The sequence below is a fragment of the Pyrus communis genome, chromosome 13 (genome assembly GCF_041283825.1).
Source record: "Pyrus communis isolate YQ-2024b chromosome 13, ASM4128382v1, whole genome shotgun sequence".
NCBI lineage: Eukaryota > Viridiplantae > Streptophyta > Magnoliopsida > Rosales > Rosaceae > Pyrus > Pyrus communis.
In genome coordinates this window covers 3,154,667-3,172,634 of record NC_142577.1, presented here as the reverse complement: position 1 = coordinate 3,172,634, position 17,968 = coordinate 3,154,667, and the positions used below count along the sequence as shown (strand labels likewise).

The window sequence follows — 17,968 nt, the reverse complement described above, 5'->3', positions numbered from 1 at the left end:
AAATAGCTAGAATCAGCTCACGACTGAGCCTAGCGGCACTCAACCATTTCCTCTTGCGCTTAATCGATCGATTCAAGCCCTTTTTTAAGGCCATCAAGAAGGCATAAAAAGACAAGTGGGACGACGAGTGTGAGAAAGTATTTCAAGACTTGAAGAGGTATTTGACATCCCCTCCGCTACTAGCCAAGCCGGAAACAACCGAGGAATATACATCTACTTGGCAGTCTCAAATGTAGCAGTAAGCTTTGCCCTCATATGAAAAGAGTTGGGGGCCCAACTGCCAGTATTCTACACTTCTAGGGCTCTCTTCGATTCAGAAACAAGATACACGAAATTGAAAAGTTAATTTTGGCACTAACTATTGCAACTCGGAAGCTCAGACCATACTTTCAAGCTCATACGGTCGCTGTTATGACTCAATATCTCATATGATCTATCCGACATGGTTCAGACACTTCTCAACGAGTGATAAAGTGGGCATTGGAACTCGGCCAATACAGCTTGGTTTACTGACCCTGCACAATGACAAAAGCTCAAGCCTTGGCAAACTTTATAATAGAGTTCACTTGGCCTATAAGACCAAACATCATAACCTAAAAACGCCCCTGAAGCAGCCAAGCATGCCCTAGTTGCACCAGCCCTTTCTGACAAAGACTTTTGGTGGCTGCACGTCAGCGGTTCATTTAACTACAAGGGTTATGGAACCTGCTTGATTTTCATCACCCCAGATGGCTTGATGCTCGAGCAGGCAATCACTGTAAGCTTTAAGGCATCAAACAACGAAGTAGAGTTCGAGGCCTTGTTAGCAGGCATCCGAATGGTACAAGATCTGGCAATCAAGAAGCTCGCAATCCATTCCCATTCTCAGTTCATCACTAGCCAGAATGTCGAAGAGTATGCAACAAAGCATGCAAGGATGGCACTATACCTAAAGAAGGTACGAAAACAACTTAATGCGTTTTAGACTTAGACCCTAACACAAGTGCCATAGGTAGACAACGTTCACGCAGACACCTTGGCAGCCTTGGGCTCCGCTTTGGACTACCAGTTCAGACGCTACATCCCGATCAAGTACTTGGGAAAGCCAAACATAGAAGAAGAACCAGTAATTGAGGTGTTACAAGTCAATACAACCCCAAGCTGGCAAGATCCATTCATTGACTACCTAGTCAATGAGACACTCCCTGCAAAAAGATTAGAAGCTAGAAAGATACAAATAAAGGCAACACGCTACTACATGTGGAACGGCATTCTTGTCCAAATATCATTTTTAGACCTATATCTTCGCTACCTAACGCCTCCCAACGATTTGAAAGTTATGAGCTTAATCCATGAAGACGTTTATGGAAACCATTTAGAAGGCCGATCCTTAGCACAAAATGTCTTCAACGCCGGCTACTACTGGCCCACTGTGCATCAAGACACTAAGAAATTTGTTCAAAAGTGCAATAGCTGCCAACGCTTCAAGCCTATACCCGCATTGTCTGCTAGCGAGCTCCCAAGTAATAATAGGGAAGAATAACTAGTATCAAATCTAACCTGGGATTTACACAATCACACTTTAATACAATGTTTCATTTTCTAGAACTCCAAAATCCCCCTACATCTGTTTTTTGTTTTCTTTTTTTATTCTTTCTTTTCATATCTAGAACTCTCTATTCCAACCCCCATATTTATCTGTCCATTTTCCCCTTTCAATTTTCAATTCCTAAGTTTTTTTTCCTTTCCCAAATTTCCATTTCTCACCAAAAACCCGAATGATTCCTCATCTCAATCCCCTTTTTGATCCTTTAATGAACCCCAATTTCGTCGGCGGCCATGGTGAGTTTCCCATCTAACAACCTCTCTCGCTTTTATTTGTTTTCCCATCTAAATCTATTTGTTCAAACCCTTCTCTCTCTCCCGATTCTGTTGGTAACTATGACGAGTTTTCTATTTGGGTGGTTCTAATTTTAAGATTTTAAGGGGTTCTGGGTGGTTCTGCACTCCCTCGCAATGCAAGCTCTATGGTCATGGGTCGTGGGGTTCTAGGAAGAACAGAGGCAGTGACTTATTCCTAGCTAATACCAAGCTTTCAGACGGGATTAGCTAGTGACGCTTAGTGAGGCTTGAAGTCGAGGTGAGTTGGACCTAGCGTCATTTAAATTAGTCTCTTGCTATACCAAACACAAGACTACACGAACTGTTAGTCCAGTCTAGTCTAGTGAATGTTAACGATGGGAAAAAAGGCACCCTTAAAAACAAAAAAGGCTTATTTTTTGCATGCCCTTTATTACTCAAAATTAATCTTACTTCTCCTCATGAAACAAAAATACCGTCACTTTGAACTTTCAAACTCGCTCTAGTTTAATTATTTTCTATCCAATTCATCAAATGCGGCCAAATATAATGGCGTAAAAAGATAATTTAGTAATCCATCCTATATGGTATTTGGGGATCACCGTGGAGAAAGGTAGGGTCCAAGATCCATTTGATAGGATTAGGAGGTTTAGGCTGAGCATGTTATTGTGTTAGTTTTAGAAAAGAATAGGGTTCCATCTTAAATTAAAAAAATATATAATTTTTATTTTTCTTCACAATAATAATTTTTTATTTATAAAAAATTATTATTTAAATAGCTGCAAGATGGTGCAAAAAGTCGAAAGATTTTTTTTTTTTTTTTTTTTTTAACAAACGATATTATCTACACTAAGGAGAGATGATGGGCTTTAGCCTCACAATGGGCTAACAATAATGTGGTTCAAATTTGCTTTTGGTGAGAATCGAAAATAAAATCTCTCACTTACAAATGAGGAGGAATACCACTAGACCGTAGTACTAAGTGGCCAAAAGTATTTCTTTTCAGTTCCATTAGTTTCAAATGGAAAATTCATTAGCTTCTAGGGAGCGATCGACATCATGCTTAGATATTAGAAATTGTGACAGGTTGACAAGTAGATATTTGTTTCATGCCATGAGATTCGATGAAAGAGTTTATAACTATTTCACAACTTTAACATGAGATTAACTCCCAGTGCTTTTCTAGGTATCTAAGGCCAAGACTATGAAAATTCTAACAATCGATTTAACCAAAAAATTCTTACCATAACAGTTCAGAAAAAACTAATCAATACAAGGGAATTACTACAATAAATTGGTTGAAGAAATCATCATCCTACTCTAACTTTCAACAAAAGCCATTACAAGTGCTACACCATACAAATCATCTTCGAAGAAAGTTGAGGCTCCACCATAAAATCAATTGGCAATAAGAGGAACAACTCAATTTACTTATAAGCACTTACAAGGTCCCTTCTTATCCTATGTGAGATTGATGTTCAATGCACTCCCTCACGTGTGGAAAATTTTCAAGCCTAACACGTAGAAAACATAAATCAGGGGATGTGGTGTGCATGTGGCCTTTCGGCTCTACATGCAAGACAACGTACTTTAATACCATGGAGAAAGTTGAAGTTCCACCATCAAACTAATTGGTAAAATGAAAAGTAGTTCAATTACTTATAAGCACATGCAAGTACTATTTTTCTTTCCAATATGAGATTAATCTTCTCAACAATCCTCCCACTAAACTATAACCAAAGGAACCTAATAAACCTTTGTCCCTTCCAACTGTAAACCTAATTCAATAGTTTGGGTCCTCAACATCATAAATAGCAAAAGAGAAAACAGAGCAATCCACAAGTTTCACACTTCTGGGTGTTGAACAGCCACTACTTCATATACGTTTAATGCCTCCTCTAAAGATACAAGAATTCGACAGTGAGAAATTGAAGAAAATCAAAATCATTTGTTGTAGAAACTCATTCAATCTGTTTCATTGGATTTCAGAGTGGGAGGTGATTTGGCTCTGAAAATGGTGCAAAAGGAAGAAATCGAACAAATCAAAATTATAAGATGGTTTGGTAAAAGCACCTTCTTTCCTCTATGAGAGACCTTCTCTCCTTCTGTGAGAGCTTCTTCCCCCACTACGTCTTGGTGAGGGTCTTCATCTTGCCCACCTTCTCCGGCGTTGACTCTGGCTTTGGCTGGAGTCAATCGCCTATTCTCCCTTCCTCTTTTTGTTTTCTCCTCCTTTTCCCTTCTCTTCCAGTTCCTCTTTCTTTTCTACTTCTTATTTTCTTTTTACTTTTTCCGATGCTTCTTCCTTTTCTCCCCTGCTCTCATTTCCGATCTGGCCATTTCTTTCTACCCTCAGCGACGTTCCTCCTTGTTCATCTTTGCTCCGATCTGCAACCGCTTCAAAATCGCGATTTGTTGCGGTACTTCAAGATGGTGTGTAGAGTTCCGGTGTTCCCACCGGCTCAGGTGTTCAACACCACCACCTTCTCACTATCTCTGCATTTTCTGGCAGTGTTGTTTGTGGGTTGCCACAAACTTCATCCTGATAATTGGCTTCTTCCGACCACTTGATGGCTATCCTTTCTTTGTGGCTATGCTCGGGACATTCATTGACGTGAGATCCTGCAATTACACTGGCAATGCTTGGCTATGGACAAGGACTTGGTCGATTCGCGATCGGCAGCGACTGGTGTAGAACTTTCTAGTGTTTATGGTCTTTTGTGCGTTTTGGGCTTCAACTTCTGGTTGGCCCTTTGTAGTTTGTTTTTTGGGCCCGTGTTTTGCTTGTTTATGTGTGTTGTTTGGGCCTTGGGTTTGCTTATGTGTATGTTTTAGTTTGTAATAAAAGTGAAGAAGCATTTTTCCCAAAAAAATAAAAAAAAGGAAGAAAATCGAACACAAATTAGGATATGGGACTCCAAATCGGAGATTTGGGGATGCAATGCGAATTTGGGAACCTTTGTGCTTTATTTTCAGCTTAAGATCGATATATTTAGTGCTAGTTTGGTATTGCGGTGCTTTTATAAAAAATGGGTATAAAAAAAGCTAAGCTCAAAAAGGTGTTTGGTAAATAGTTAAAAGCAACTTATTTTTACAGTTTTGGATGAAAAAAAGTTAAAAATGTGAAGTAGCAAAAATAAGCTTTGAAAAAAAAGCTGAAAAGCAGCATAAATGTTGGATTATATGTTGAATACTGTTATGATTTCTTGTTAAACGTTAGATTATATGTTTAAGATAAAGTTTATAAATATTTTTCTTTTAAAAATAAAGTATATTTAGTAATTCACACTTATTTGTTAAGAAAATTAAATTAATGGCACATCTAGTATTATACCATTTTTGGTCATTTCACACAGTTAGATCTGTTTTATATAAAAGTTTACCAAAGACTATAATACTGGTTTTTTTTTTTTTTTTTTTTTTTTTCCAAAAGCACTTTTACAAAAAAGTTTACCAAACACTCTGCTGCTTATTCTCACAACACAGCAGAAGCAGTTTTTTTTTTTTTTCAAAGCACAGTAATACCAAACCAGCCCTTAGGTGTCAAATTCGTGGGTTCCTTCAAGAAGGAAGGAGATGATGATTTGACAAAATTACCATTTTCGTTTATGGCAATTGGACAACCACATAAGCAAAATTCCTTCCCCGTCAGCATTTTTTACGGAATGGACGAAAAATAAGCAAAGTGGAATGAATATTGAGTTTCAATTGCAAACTGAAAATATTTTTGTTTTAGGGGAATGGGGACTAATTTTGAGTTTCATGGACATACAAAAAAAAAATAAGCCTAAAAAACATAAAGAAAAATAAGAGGGGGGACGACTGTCCATGAATCGCTGCATGTAAAATTGCGTTGTCTTTTTGTCATTACGCTAATTTCCATTCCATTTCATTTTCCCCTCTAAATTATATCATAATTCCTATCAATATGGATTAATTTATTTATACAAGAGAAAATAAAAGTAATCTACAATAAGTGGTTAATAACCACGGTATATAAAAAAAAGAAAATAAAAAAGAATTTTTAAAACATTTAATTTATGTCCACCTTCTTTGTGTAGTTTAAAATATAAATATCGACTTTCTCCTTTTTATAATTGTTTAAAACAGGAAAGTAATTATTTAGTCTTTCAAAAATTTTATTTTATATTTTTTACAAATGTATTTTTATTTTTAATTATAAAAAATTTAAAATACAAAATGAATTTGTTTTAATGCCAATAGCAAATCATTAACACAAAAAACCCAAAAAATCCAAAAGCCAAAGCCGATAGCCAAAACTCTTCAATAGATCTCTCTTCTTCCCTCTTTCTCTTTTCTTGTTCAAAGAAGAAGGACAATTACCAAAAAAACAGCTCAGGGAATTCAGGAGCTCTCCTCTCTCCTCTCTCTCTTACTCTCTCTCTATCTGATCCTCCTCCTTCACCTCCCTTTATCTGTACCGGATCCATTTCTTATTCTTTTTTCACCATTTTTTTGGGGACCCAATAATCATTTCAATTGGATCAGGTAGGTTTCCTTCCATTTAGATCTGGTTCTCCTTAATTTTCTTGATTTGTCTCTGTTTCAGATCTAATTCGTTCCCTCTGTTCATATTTGCTTTGATTCAGCTCTGCTTATTTGTAAATTTGATTTCAAATTCGATTTTTTTCCCAATTAATAGTTCTTTTATGGGTCAAATTATTATTTGGGTTTTCAATATATATATGTTTGTTAATTTGCAACGTATAACGTTGATTCAAATTTGCCATCCATTTCTGTATTCGATGAAATAATTTGAGTCTCAATTTGATTGATCTGAGGCACATTCTGTTATTAGGTCCAGAAATTTTTTATGATCCTTGTCTTCTTTGAACTGAATTGATGCTTCGTGCAGGTGAAGGTTCCTAAGAGGCGATATTCGTTTAATTGGATCGCGGATTTGCTGCTGTTGTTTGTTACTATAGATTCGGAAATCGTGCTACGATGAAGAAAGTCTTTGATCAAACTGTTAGGGACTTGTAAGTCTTAAATCGTGTTCATCACTTTAAGTTGATTGCTACGTGTTTTTCTCAATTTTGTAGTGCTTTGATAATAATCTTCCTATGTACTTGTTAATATGTGATCTTTTTTGGTACATCATTACGAATTCTGAATTTTTTTTTTTTACCATGTTGATAAAAAAAAAATACTTTTCCCGTATGTTTTGTAGCCAAAACGCTAAACTGCTGTTGTTTGTTGCGTTCTTGCAGAAAGAGAGAGGTGAACAAGAAAGTGCTGAAAGTTCCTGGAATAGAACAGAAGGTAGTTTTCTTTTTTGTTAGCTCTGCAAAAGTAGGTTGGTTAATCAACATAACTGCCTTAGGTGTAGTCCATTTCTCTCTCTCTCACGCTCACTCTCATCAACTCACACCACTCTCTCTCCAATTTAGGTTCTTGATGCTACTAGTAATGAGCCCTGGGGTCCTCATGGATCACTTCTTGCCGACATTGCACTGGCAACCCGAAACTAGTAAGTTTGACAGTTTCTTTTTATGGTTTCTTTGTATCAATTATTATCTTCAAAAGAAATTCATTCCCGACCAATTGTGCAGTCATGAATACCAGATGATCATGCCCATCATTTGGAAGCGGCTAAGTGATACTGGAAAGAACTGGAGGCATGTTTACAAGGTTTGTCATCTCTATGTACTTTGTTGTAGTTATTTGCAGCAGATACACATTGTTTAGGATTCTCTCTCTTTTGCTTTCTATCTATGTGTCTGTGTCTGTCTCTTAGTCTCGCTCCCTCTCTTGTCCCCTTCCATCTCCATGTAATGTATGGGTATCTCCTATTATCACCGTCACTGTATTTTTTTTTTAATTTTATTTTTTTTAGCTTTCACATGCATCTTGTACTATGGTGAGGTTTGTTTACTTCTGTGTTGACATGTTGTTCATATAATATTTGTGCTTAAAATCAGGCTTTAATTGTCTTGGAATACATGGTGGGTCATGGGTCAGACCGTGTCATCGATGATATCAAGGAGCATGCATATCAAATATCGGTAACTACTGCCCTTTGTTTCCAAGATTCATATCATCATTCATTTTTCTGATAATCGCAAAGAGATGAAATAGTTGTTTTGGAGTATTGGGAAGGGATGGAACCCTTGGCATGTCTTAATAATAACCCTTTTACCCACCACACGCCACTTGGGCAACCCCATTGGATTACCCATCGACTTGTTTATCGAGCTTACTGAACCAGTACTTTTTTCCTGAAACAGACATTATCCGATTTTCAATACATTGATTCCAGTGGAAGGGATCAGGGAAGTAATGTCAGAAAGAAGTCTCTGAGTCTTGTGGCTCTTGTCAATGACAAAGAAAGGATAATTGAGGTTAGACAGAAAGCAGCTGCTAACAGGGACAAGTAAGCATTCTCTCAGAAGGGGCTTTGTTTTGATATCTACCTTTTACATTTCTTGAATTCTTTTTTTCTTATTTTAATGTTAGTTTTTATATAAGCATCCCATGCCATTAGGATCAAAAAAAGTATCTTCACTCTAGTTTTTAAAATGTTAAATTTCCGAAGTCTTGAAGTTTCTTTATTGCTTTACAGTATTAACTGTTATTTGAGTAGTGGCAGTAACATTTCAAACAATGATTTTATAGTGTTTCACCACTTTGGATTCTAGAGCTAGGTGTAAGAGAGAAAAGTAGTATTTTTTGTAGATCTATATGTATAAGCAAAGTAAAAGGAGTAATGTTGTAAAACTATACTGGTTCATCCTTTACAGGAAGTTCTAATGAAAGGAGTTTCTGACTGATTTGTATATCCAACAGGTTTCGTAATACATCATCGACAGGTGGAATGTATAGGCCTGGTTCCCATTCAAGTCTAGGAGGATATGGTGACAAATATGACGATGATCGTTATGAAGGCCGCTATGGAGGCAGGGATGAAGATAGGAATGGCTATGGGAGGGAACGAGAATGGGGCTATAGGGATGATGACCGGTACAGTCGTGATGGAGATCGTTATGGCAGAGAATATGATGAACGCAACGGGAGAGAAGGTTCCAGGGATGATGATTATCGAGGAAGAAGTCGAAGTGTTGATGATTACCCTCATGGCTCTAGAAGTAGAAGCTCTGATAGAGAGAGGGAGCGTTCAATTGATGATGATGGTCAATATTCCTCTCGGTAATGATCTTTTTCTGTTGATAATTTTGAATCATTACTAGTATGTGATTAAGAACCATTTTGATTTTCTTGGTGGCATGTATTTTGTTTAGGTTATCTTGTACTCTATTTTGAGGAAGTCAACTTAGCTATTTTCTTGAACATTGAGAAGGCAGATTTGTTATGTAACAATTATATTCTCTTGTTTTTATTTTATTTAATTGATTCATTTTTGTGATGGTTCCGCTTTAGAGAATATTACTGTTAAAATATATGTTTTCAGCACGAAATAAAGTACCAAAGATAACTTTTCCATATTAATGCGTCAAAAGTGGAAGTGCATATTTGTACATGCCAAAATTCTTTGGATGCTTTTTTTTTTTTATTTTTTTTTATTTTTATTTTTTTTATGTTTTATGTTTTTTTTTTTTTCTTTTTTTTTTTTTAAATATTTGTACAGTTGAGGCTGTAGTCTTGATCGTTTGCTTACTACCAGTGTTCTAAAAGTCCTGGCCAAGGCGCTAGGCGGCTGGCCACCGTCCCGATTAATGCCTAGGCGTTTAAAAAGTAATAAAGGGCGCCTAGCCTAGGCCCCTGTCTAGCCCGACTAGGCAAGTCTAGTTGGATCTAGGGCTGGCAGTTTTGTGACTTTTTTAGCTTTAAATTTTTTTTAAGAAAATTGGTTAGGGTTGGAACTCTCTTTCAAATAGAAATTAGATAACTTGCATTTTGTATTTTATGTTTAAATAAGTTGTAAGGGGCTTGTTGGATACTTGGATGAAACACATTATATGCATGTTCCCCATGTTTTGAATATGTTCTAGTACTTTATAATTTGTATATCACTTTTATGTTGCAATTTATGTTTCCCAAACACCGAGGCCCCTAGGCACTACCCGTCACCCCGAATAGCACCTAGCGCCTTTTAGAACATTGCTTATTACTTAACCTAAATGGGAAATTCATTGTTTATTATTTATGTATCCTCATTGCAGTGTTAGTGGTGCTAAAACTGATGACCAATCTCAGGATGGAAGGTAACTCATTAGTGGACATGTGCTTGAAATATATTCTTGGGTCTGTGGTTCCTTTACATTGGACATGAACAATGATTAAATCCAAATATTAAAATTTTAAAGATCCTTAAGTTGAACAAGTTGATTGTTTTTTTATGGGTATAGAGATCTGTATATGTATACACATATGCCTCATACGAAGAAATATTAAAGACTTAGGTAATAAAAACAAAGTAATGATTAGTAATATATTGTAATTTCATCAGAGCATTCCAGAACATTGCCAATTCCCAATAACAATATTATTCATTTTTGGCAGGCTAAGTAGGAAATATTCTGAACAAAACATTGGGGCTCCTCCTAGTTATGAGGAGGTTGTAAGTGAATCTCAAAGTCCTGTTCACAATGAAAGGTATGAATTTGTCTGAAATAAAGAATTTGATTCACTCATTTTGTTTTCTTCCTATTTTATGCGTTAGCTCAATCAGTTAATATTTCTTGATTACAGGGGTGGTGAAACTGCAGCAGCTTCTGCTCCTAGAGCTTCTTCTTCACCTTCAAGCAATAATCCAAGCCAAGTGACCAGTGTTCTTGTTGCTTCTGCATCGCCTGCGAAGCAGGAAGTGGAGCCTTCAGATGAATTTGATCCACGTGGTTCTGTTTCAGGCAATACATTTGGTTCGGTTTCAGGTTAGTAAGTCCTGTATGCATGTTTATGCTTTATCCCAGTACAAACTGCTGAAGAATGTGCTATAAATGTGTATTTAATGAATATAGCTCAAACATTCTTTATTGTGAGTTGTTTGTTGCACATGTCAGGACCGGTGTATTTGATTGGCCCCATTCAAGTGACATGGGACATCTGCTACTAAACCCTACTCTTTTATAGTTTCTTTTGCGTGAATTCTTTGGTACTTTCTTTTATGTTGATTGTTGACTAGGGGGAAGCAATCAGGTTAAGTTGTCTGATTCCAATTGCCTGACTGGTTTTCTTTTTGTTTTCTGATAAGAATGCATCTTTCATTAGTAAGCTATTAGTGAGGGTTTATTTGCATTTCTGAGGTTTTTGAAGTTGGGAGGATTTTTGTTATTACATAATTCATTGGAAGCGGGTGTGGTTATGCTTATTGAATCTTTTTCTCCTTGTTTAGTTACCTGTTCAGTGTTTCACACCTCGATCAACCCCTTTAAAATGCTAAGTACCCTATTCTTGAAACCCTAATTCAACCTACTGTTGGAAACCCTACAATTCAAGTCAAAAGTTTTATTCTTGGTCACTGTTTCCTATACTCTGTTCACTTCCCTTGACCTTTCCCAGGTCATAAAATTCCCAAACAAAACACTAATTTTTTTTCATCCAAAGCCTTGTAAACCCTAAACTCTAATACTCCTTTTCATTTTAAATAATCCTCCTAAAAGCCCTTATTTCAGCCATGCGATGCTGTCCTAAGTCATTGTTTGCTCAGTGTCGATGAGTATCATTGGGCTAAAGCATGTGGTATGAATACACACTACTAATTTTCCTAACTCCTAAGTCACTGGAGATGGTTGATTCTCCGAACGGATTTGATGTGCTTGCATTTTAATCGGTTGTTGAAGATGGTCAAGCAAGTGAAATGTGAAAACATTGGCTGTACATGGCCCAAAGCTTGATATTGAACAGTGTTTTAAAAAACTAGCCTCGGGGCGTGCCTAGGCGCCCTTGGAAGTGGGGCTGCTGGGTTTTTGCCTCTGTTTTGTGGGGGTAGGCGTAAGGCGTCGCCGAGGTGCGCCCAGGCATTCAGTTGGGCGTTTTTTCTTTCCAAATCCAGGTCTATTTCTGCTGTTCCTCTGTTTCTACCATTCCTCTGTGTGCCGTTCTAGTTTCAGAGAAGAAGGAGAGAAGGTTTCTCTCTCCAAATCCTAGTGGCAAAATCTAACTCTAACTCTTTATTATTTTTTTTGTTTTTTATTAATTATTGCCCATTCAGATTCTGCCACCTACCATTTTGATTAGCCAAGATTTATTTCTCTTGAAATTTCCTATAACTACTCCACTCAGCCATTATTTCCTTCAAATTCCTTATAATAATTGCTCCACTCAATCTTTATTTCATTTTAAATTCCCTATAATAGCTCCACTTAGCCTTTATTTCCTTTTGAATTGCCTTTAATTGCGACATTCTGCCTTTATTTCCTTTGAAACTCCCTATAATTGTGGCCACTCAGCCTTATTTCTCTTGAAGTTCACTATAATTGCTTACAATAAAATAAATAATTACAACATTTTAAGACTATATGACATAATTTCCAAGTACAACTACACTTAGTAATGAAGCAGACGATATTATCTTTGGCTTATTTATAATTATATTTGTTTTACAAAGTATTATACTATATATAATTATATATGCAATATATATCAAGTTATTTGGGTCCAATGAGGCTTTGCCTCACGCCTAGGTGGGGTATCCATGGAACACCTCGCCTACGGCTCCGCCTTTTAATACATTGATCTTGATTGATGACCGTCTATGTGACTCACATACAATAAGTTGATATTTATCTAACGTAATTTTAATCTGTGAAGCACATTTGCACAATTGTTAATTGACTGGTTGACCAGTTCCATGCGGTTCTTTTTTCTATTTCATTATGATTCATATAGTAATCTCTATTCTCCTAGATAATAATCTTGAAGAAACCCGTTTCATATCTATCTATTCTTTTTTTGCATTCCTTGATGCCCACAGTTTCTGTTATACATGAGAAAATTTGCACGTTCCCTTTGTTTAGTTAATTTTCATTAAATGAACAAAATGCGCATGAGATGTCTTATAATCAGCAGGAGCTGCGGAGGTGGTGGAGCTAATGACAATACTTTGTGGTATAATGATATGTTATAGTAGTTGTGGAGACATTATGGTTATTAACTTAGGGTGAGTGCAGTGGCGGTGGTAACATTGGGCATTATTGGGCATTGTCAAATTATTGTCGACAGCCTCCTCTTCGTTTAATATTAAGTAGGGTTTTAGCATCCTTTTATGAGCTAGTATGTCTGAGCTGCAATTTGTACTGGTTGTCCTTAATATCCTAATACTGTTGAGTGGAAGGTAGTATAGGTTTCTATGTACACCCTGTTGATACAGAGAACAAAGGTCTCATGTAACAGTGTATTTTTTCGTATGTTAGTTTATGCTCCTGAGTATAAAACCAGATCATTTCTTATATGTTGTTATCCTGGAAAAAAGATCATTTACTATCTTGGTAACCTTTTGCAAGCAGGTTGTTTTGATAAAAATGTTCTTTGACCTTTAACGGACTAGCTGTGAGATTTTAGTTACGTTTATGTTTGTGATTGAAATGCAGCACTATGAGAAACTCACATTGTCTTTCTTTTAACAGCTGCCCCAGCTGCTTCAGCTGCCCAAGCTGCCCCAGCTGTCCAAGCAGCCCCGGCTACATCAAACAATGTTGAGATGGACTTACTAGGTTCCCTTTCTGACTCATTCTCTTCAAATGCATTGGCCATTGTACCGACTACATCTTCTACTGCTACATTTGAAGCTGATCCCCTTGTAAACTCTAGTTCTGCAACCACATTTGCAGCAACTCCATCAGCGTCTAATGTTATGAATCAGGTAGGCATTTTTTGCTATTAAAATAACTTCTCCAGTGACATGCTGCTTCTTGGATTAAAAGTGTTCTCCTTCAATGCAGTCATTTGAAGATCCATTCGGTGACTCCCCTTTCAAAGCTCTACCTTCCAGTGAGGCAGTCCAACCTCAGCCACACACTTCCACATCCACAGACTCTTTCACACCAACCATGAACCAGAGTGTAGATACAGCTTCCAACTTTCCCTTTGGGGATTCATTTTCTGCTGCAAGTTATTCTTTATCTGGTGTTTCCAGTGTTCAGACTCCAACAGACTCGCAATTTGTTTCTCAAGAGCTCTCTACTGAACACAACAACATGGATATTCTCGCTGATATTCTGCCACCTACCGGACCTTCACAGCAATCCTTTTCAGGTCCAACAGGTCAGCATCCACAGCCAAGTACTAATATGTATGGAAATTTTCATGCACAGCCAGGATCTGTAGTCCCTCATAATCAAACTGGATTTGCTGGACAACACAGTGGTGGGGGTTTTCCATCACAGGAAGGGCCTACAGCTCCCATCACTTTACATGGAGCTCCACAAACTCCAACAGGACCTACTGCACAGTTTAACAATGGAAATATCATTTCACAACAAGGTGGATTTTCAGCTCCCAACGGCGGAAACTTCTTTTCACAACAGGGAGGTTACATGCCTCCTCATGCTCATAATGGACCGGCTGCACAGCTTAGTGGGGGGAACTTCCATCCACAACAAGGTTCTGTCGGTTCAGTAGCTTCACAGGCCGCTCATCAAGCTCCATCTGGACGAGGTTCGCAACATAACAGTGATGTTCTGGGCAACGTTTTTTCACAAACAGGGCCAAACACCTCAATGGGTTCCCAGCAACCACTGTCATCTTCAACAGGGGCACTTGCTATAGTTGCTCAACCACCTAAAGACAGCAAGTTTGAAACTAAGTCAGCAGTTTGGGCTGATACGCTCAGCAGAGGCCTAGTTAATTTAAATATATCTGGAGGTGAGGGCTATGTCTCTTCTTCAACTTGTTTATTAACTATCTATGTTTTTTGTGTGTTTTACAACAGCTTTTGTTTTGTTTTTTCATTTGCAGCTAAAATTAACCCATTGAATGATATTGGAATTGATTTTGATTCCATTAATCGGAAGGAAAAGAGGATGGAGAAGCAGCCGTCAACTCCTGCAACATCCACTATTAACATGGGTAAAGCCATGGGATCTGGTTCTGGAATTGGCCGTGCAGGTGCAAGTGTTCTTAGGGCGCCACCAAACGCAATGGTGGGTTCGGGTATGGGCGTGGGGATGGGTCCTGGTCCGGGCATGGGTATGGGTATGGGCCACGGTCCAGGTGGTGGTATGGGCATGGGGGGCTATGGTGGCACGAATCAACCCATGGGTATGGGGACGAACATGGGAATGGGAATGAATATGGGCATGGGGATGCAAAGGCAAACCGGATTACCTCCTGGTTCAAACATGCCTAGTGGTTATAACCCCATGATGGGCGCAGGTGGTTATCCTCAGCAGCCATATGGCGGCTACCGATGAAATTGACAAAAGTAAGTTAATTCATGTTTGATTTGAGGTGGATAAGAATGGAATGCGAAGCCCGGTTTTTACTATTAAATTCTATCACAATTCACATCTAGACCAATATTTGGTATAGAAGGTTGTATTTTGAAACAAAAGTTGTGTAATTTTGTGCGGCCCCATGTGATGTAAATTTCCGTTCATCGTCTTTGTAACTATGCGTTTCTTATGGGTCACAAGAGAGTGTTGTCTATAGGTGCATTGCCTAGCTGGTTTCATCAGGGCTGTTGTCTTGTTTGTGTAGTAGTGGGGGATAACAATTATCAGGTTATCGTTTCTCTTCTTTTTATCAGATATATTCTTTTTGGCAGATGGTGCAACATTTATAGCGAAGTTTGGCTACGGACACAAACCAATAAGCTTTGGCTACGGACACAAACCAATAAGCGTTGATTCATTCTTCAACTTTCTCATGTTCTTTTTGTTCCTCTAGTTTTGTATATCGGTATGCGCAAAACAGAAGAGGTGTGATAGACAAATTTGGAACGAAAAAAACCAAGATATCTAAGTTTTGGAAGTTCGTCGCAAATGTTATTATGTTAGGCACAAATTCTTTAGTTAGTTTACCAATTTTGAAGCATCCATTGCTCGACATTAACTAAACCTTCGTAAATCTATCCAATAAAATGGCATTTCAAATGACAAGAATAACTCCAAACACAAGTTATGTGCCTCGCACAATTTATTTTAGATGGAAAATTTTAACGGATTTAAGGTGAGATGTTAAATTGATGATCCATCACTGTTGTAAACACGAAAAATTCCTGAAACAAGAGACAAGAATACGTGTACAAAATATATATTTTGTATTAATGATTTTGAGGTTACAATCTCTTTGTAATTTGGTCCTCTGATTCTATCTTCGTAGGGTGTAGGTTTGTGGATGAGTTGCTGATCCAAAGGGCCGTCGGGGGCTTGATCTGAGGATGAACAGTTGATGAATGAATCTTCAAGGGGCGTTGGGCTTGATCTTGAAGAATGGGTGTATGAGTTTGTTGAGGTTGTTGATCCAAAGGGCCGTTGGGGCTTGATCTTAGGATGAACGGATGATGAATGATGAACACTTTCTTCAAGGGGCCGTCGGGGCTTGATCTTGAGTTGGTGGGAGTTTTTCAAGGGCCGTCGGGGCTTGATCTTGAGTTGGTTGGATGAGCGGATCTTCAAGGGCTTTTGGGCTTAATCTTGAAGAACGATTGGATGTGTGGATTTGTTGAGGTTGTTGATCCAAAGGGCCGTTGGGGCTTGATCTTAGGATGAACGGATGATGAACGATGAACACTTTCTTCAAGGGCCGTCGGGGCTTGATCTTGAGTTGGTGGAAGTTCTTCAAGGGCCGTTGGGGCTTGATCTTGAAGGTTGATGGATGATGAACGATGAACGAAGAGTGCTTTCTTGATTCTTCGGGATTTGCTTGAGAGCTTTAGAGTTTCAAGGCTTCTTCCTTTCTTCCTTTCTTTCTTTCTTCCTTCTTTTTTTTTCTTTCTTCCTTCCTCCCAAAATGAATGCGTTGGCTTCCTATTTATAGAATTCCAAAACTTGATTTTTGGATTTAAATAATCAGATGAAATAAATCATTTCTGCCAGGTATTGACACGTGTCCTATTTGATGACTTTTCCAATTTATTTCGATTTTTCGTTGAGTCACACGCTACATGTAAAATTTATGTGATACGTGAGCGTTGAAATTTTAATTTTTGGTCAACATTCATTTCACCGAAATTTTGATGTCTACAAATGCCCCCACTTCAAGGCGTGTCGTAGACATGTGCTTGTCACGTGTAGAAGATGCGTTTTGAAGTCCCTTAATGTAGATGTCAACCCAAGGGCCGTCGAGGCTTGATCTTGAATTGGGCTGGAAATTTCTTCAAGGGCCATCGAGGCTTGATCTTGAGTTCGACTGGAAGATTTTCTGGTTTCCTCCAATCGTTGATTTTCCGCAGGCTTAATCTTGAACTGGGCTGGAGGATTCTTTTGGTCTCCCCCTATCGTTGATTTTCCTTTGTGCTACTCTTGAACTGGGTAGCAGGATTCAGACACATGGCAGGCAAGCACGAGGTGGAAGTGATGACCTGTTTCTTTGTTCAATCTTTCCAATTCGTATTGAAGAGGGTAGATCGGAAGACTGACTCCAAGTGCCGGCTGATTGCTCTTTTCACTTTGCTATGCGAGTAAGAACAAGGACAAAGGAAAGGACATGGAGAAAGCATGATATGAGATACCTTTGCTTTTGAAGAAGCAGCGAATGAATCAGCATATATATTTGTTGTGCTTGTCTCCACATGCTTTGATGTATCATTTTCACTTGCCTTACTTGCTCCCTTTGCATAAGTGGTATTTCCTTATGCAGGTTTGGCATCTTCTCTTGTAGCATTTGTTCCTGATGCAGGAATGGAATGCAACCTTTGCATTTAAATGGTGCTTCAAAACATTACTTCTCAGCGACGATGAGTACTCGAGAGCAATGCAAGGTAAGCAACCAGACAAAGGTTCCAGGCAATCAGTTCCAGGTCGGAAGTTTGATTTCAGGTTCCGACTGATAACTCTATTTCCCTTTGTCCTGCAGGTAAGAGCAAGGGTAAAGGAAAAGACAGGGAAAAAGCATGATATGAGATACCTTTGCTTTCGCCCTTGATGATATGAGATACTTTTGCCTTGGTGTCATTTGTTTGCAAGGGTATTCCCGGAGAGGAACAAAACTGAGCATTTTGAGATGCTTTGCTGGGAGTGCGCCCTCAGAGGTGAGGAAGAGTTGGGCA

The 17,968-nt window shown here is 38.2% G+C and overlaps 1 protein-coding gene across 3 annotated transcripts; it reads left to right on the top strand.

Annotated features, from left to right (window-relative positions):
- The first annotated feature begins 6,041 nt into the window (after positions 1-6,041).
- LOC137737097 (clathrin interactor EPSIN 2) lies at positions 6,042-15,617 on the top strand. 3 transcript variants are annotated; one of them, XM_088682317.1, is made up of 14 exons: positions 6,089-6,348; positions 6,716-6,839; positions 7,071-7,122; positions 7,251-7,330; positions 7,413-7,491; positions 7,782-7,865; positions 8,088-8,233; positions 8,647-9,006; positions 9,981-10,022; positions 10,321-10,413; positions 10,510-10,691; positions 13,386-13,621; positions 13,701-14,622; positions 14,716-15,617. In XM_088682317.1, exons 2-14 carry the CDS (start codon positions 6,805-6,807, stop codon positions 15,168-15,170), a joined length of 2,766 nt encoding a protein of 921 aa, XP_088538443.1. In that variant the 5' UTR covers positions 6,089-6,348; positions 6,716-6,804; the 3' UTR covers positions 15,171-15,617. The 3 variants fall into 3 exon arrangements, with proteins under 3 accessions (XP_068332564.2, XP_088538443.1, XP_068332566.2); XM_068476465.2 differs by having other exon boundaries at positions 6,158-6,348; positions 13,404-13,621; XM_068476463.2 differs by lacking the exon at positions 9,981-10,022 and having other exon boundaries at positions 6,042-6,348.
- Positions 15,618-17,968: the final 2,351 nt, after the last annotated feature.

What these genes read in the sequence shown, in the direction of transcription:
- LOC137737097 (XM_088682317.1), top strand. Translation starts at nt 6,805, where the DNA reads ATGAAGAAAGTCTTTGATCAAACTGTTAGGGACTT. An exon ending in GCACTGGCAACCCGAAACTA is followed by an intron (nt 7,331 to 7,412) that starts GTAAGTTTGACA and finishes CCAATTGTGCAG; the next exon opens with TCATGAATACCAGATGATCA. An exon ending in TAATTTAAATATATCTGGAG is followed by an intron (nt 14,623 to 14,715) that starts GTGAGGGCTATG and finishes TTTCATTTGCAG; the next exon opens with CTAAAATTAACCCATTGAAT.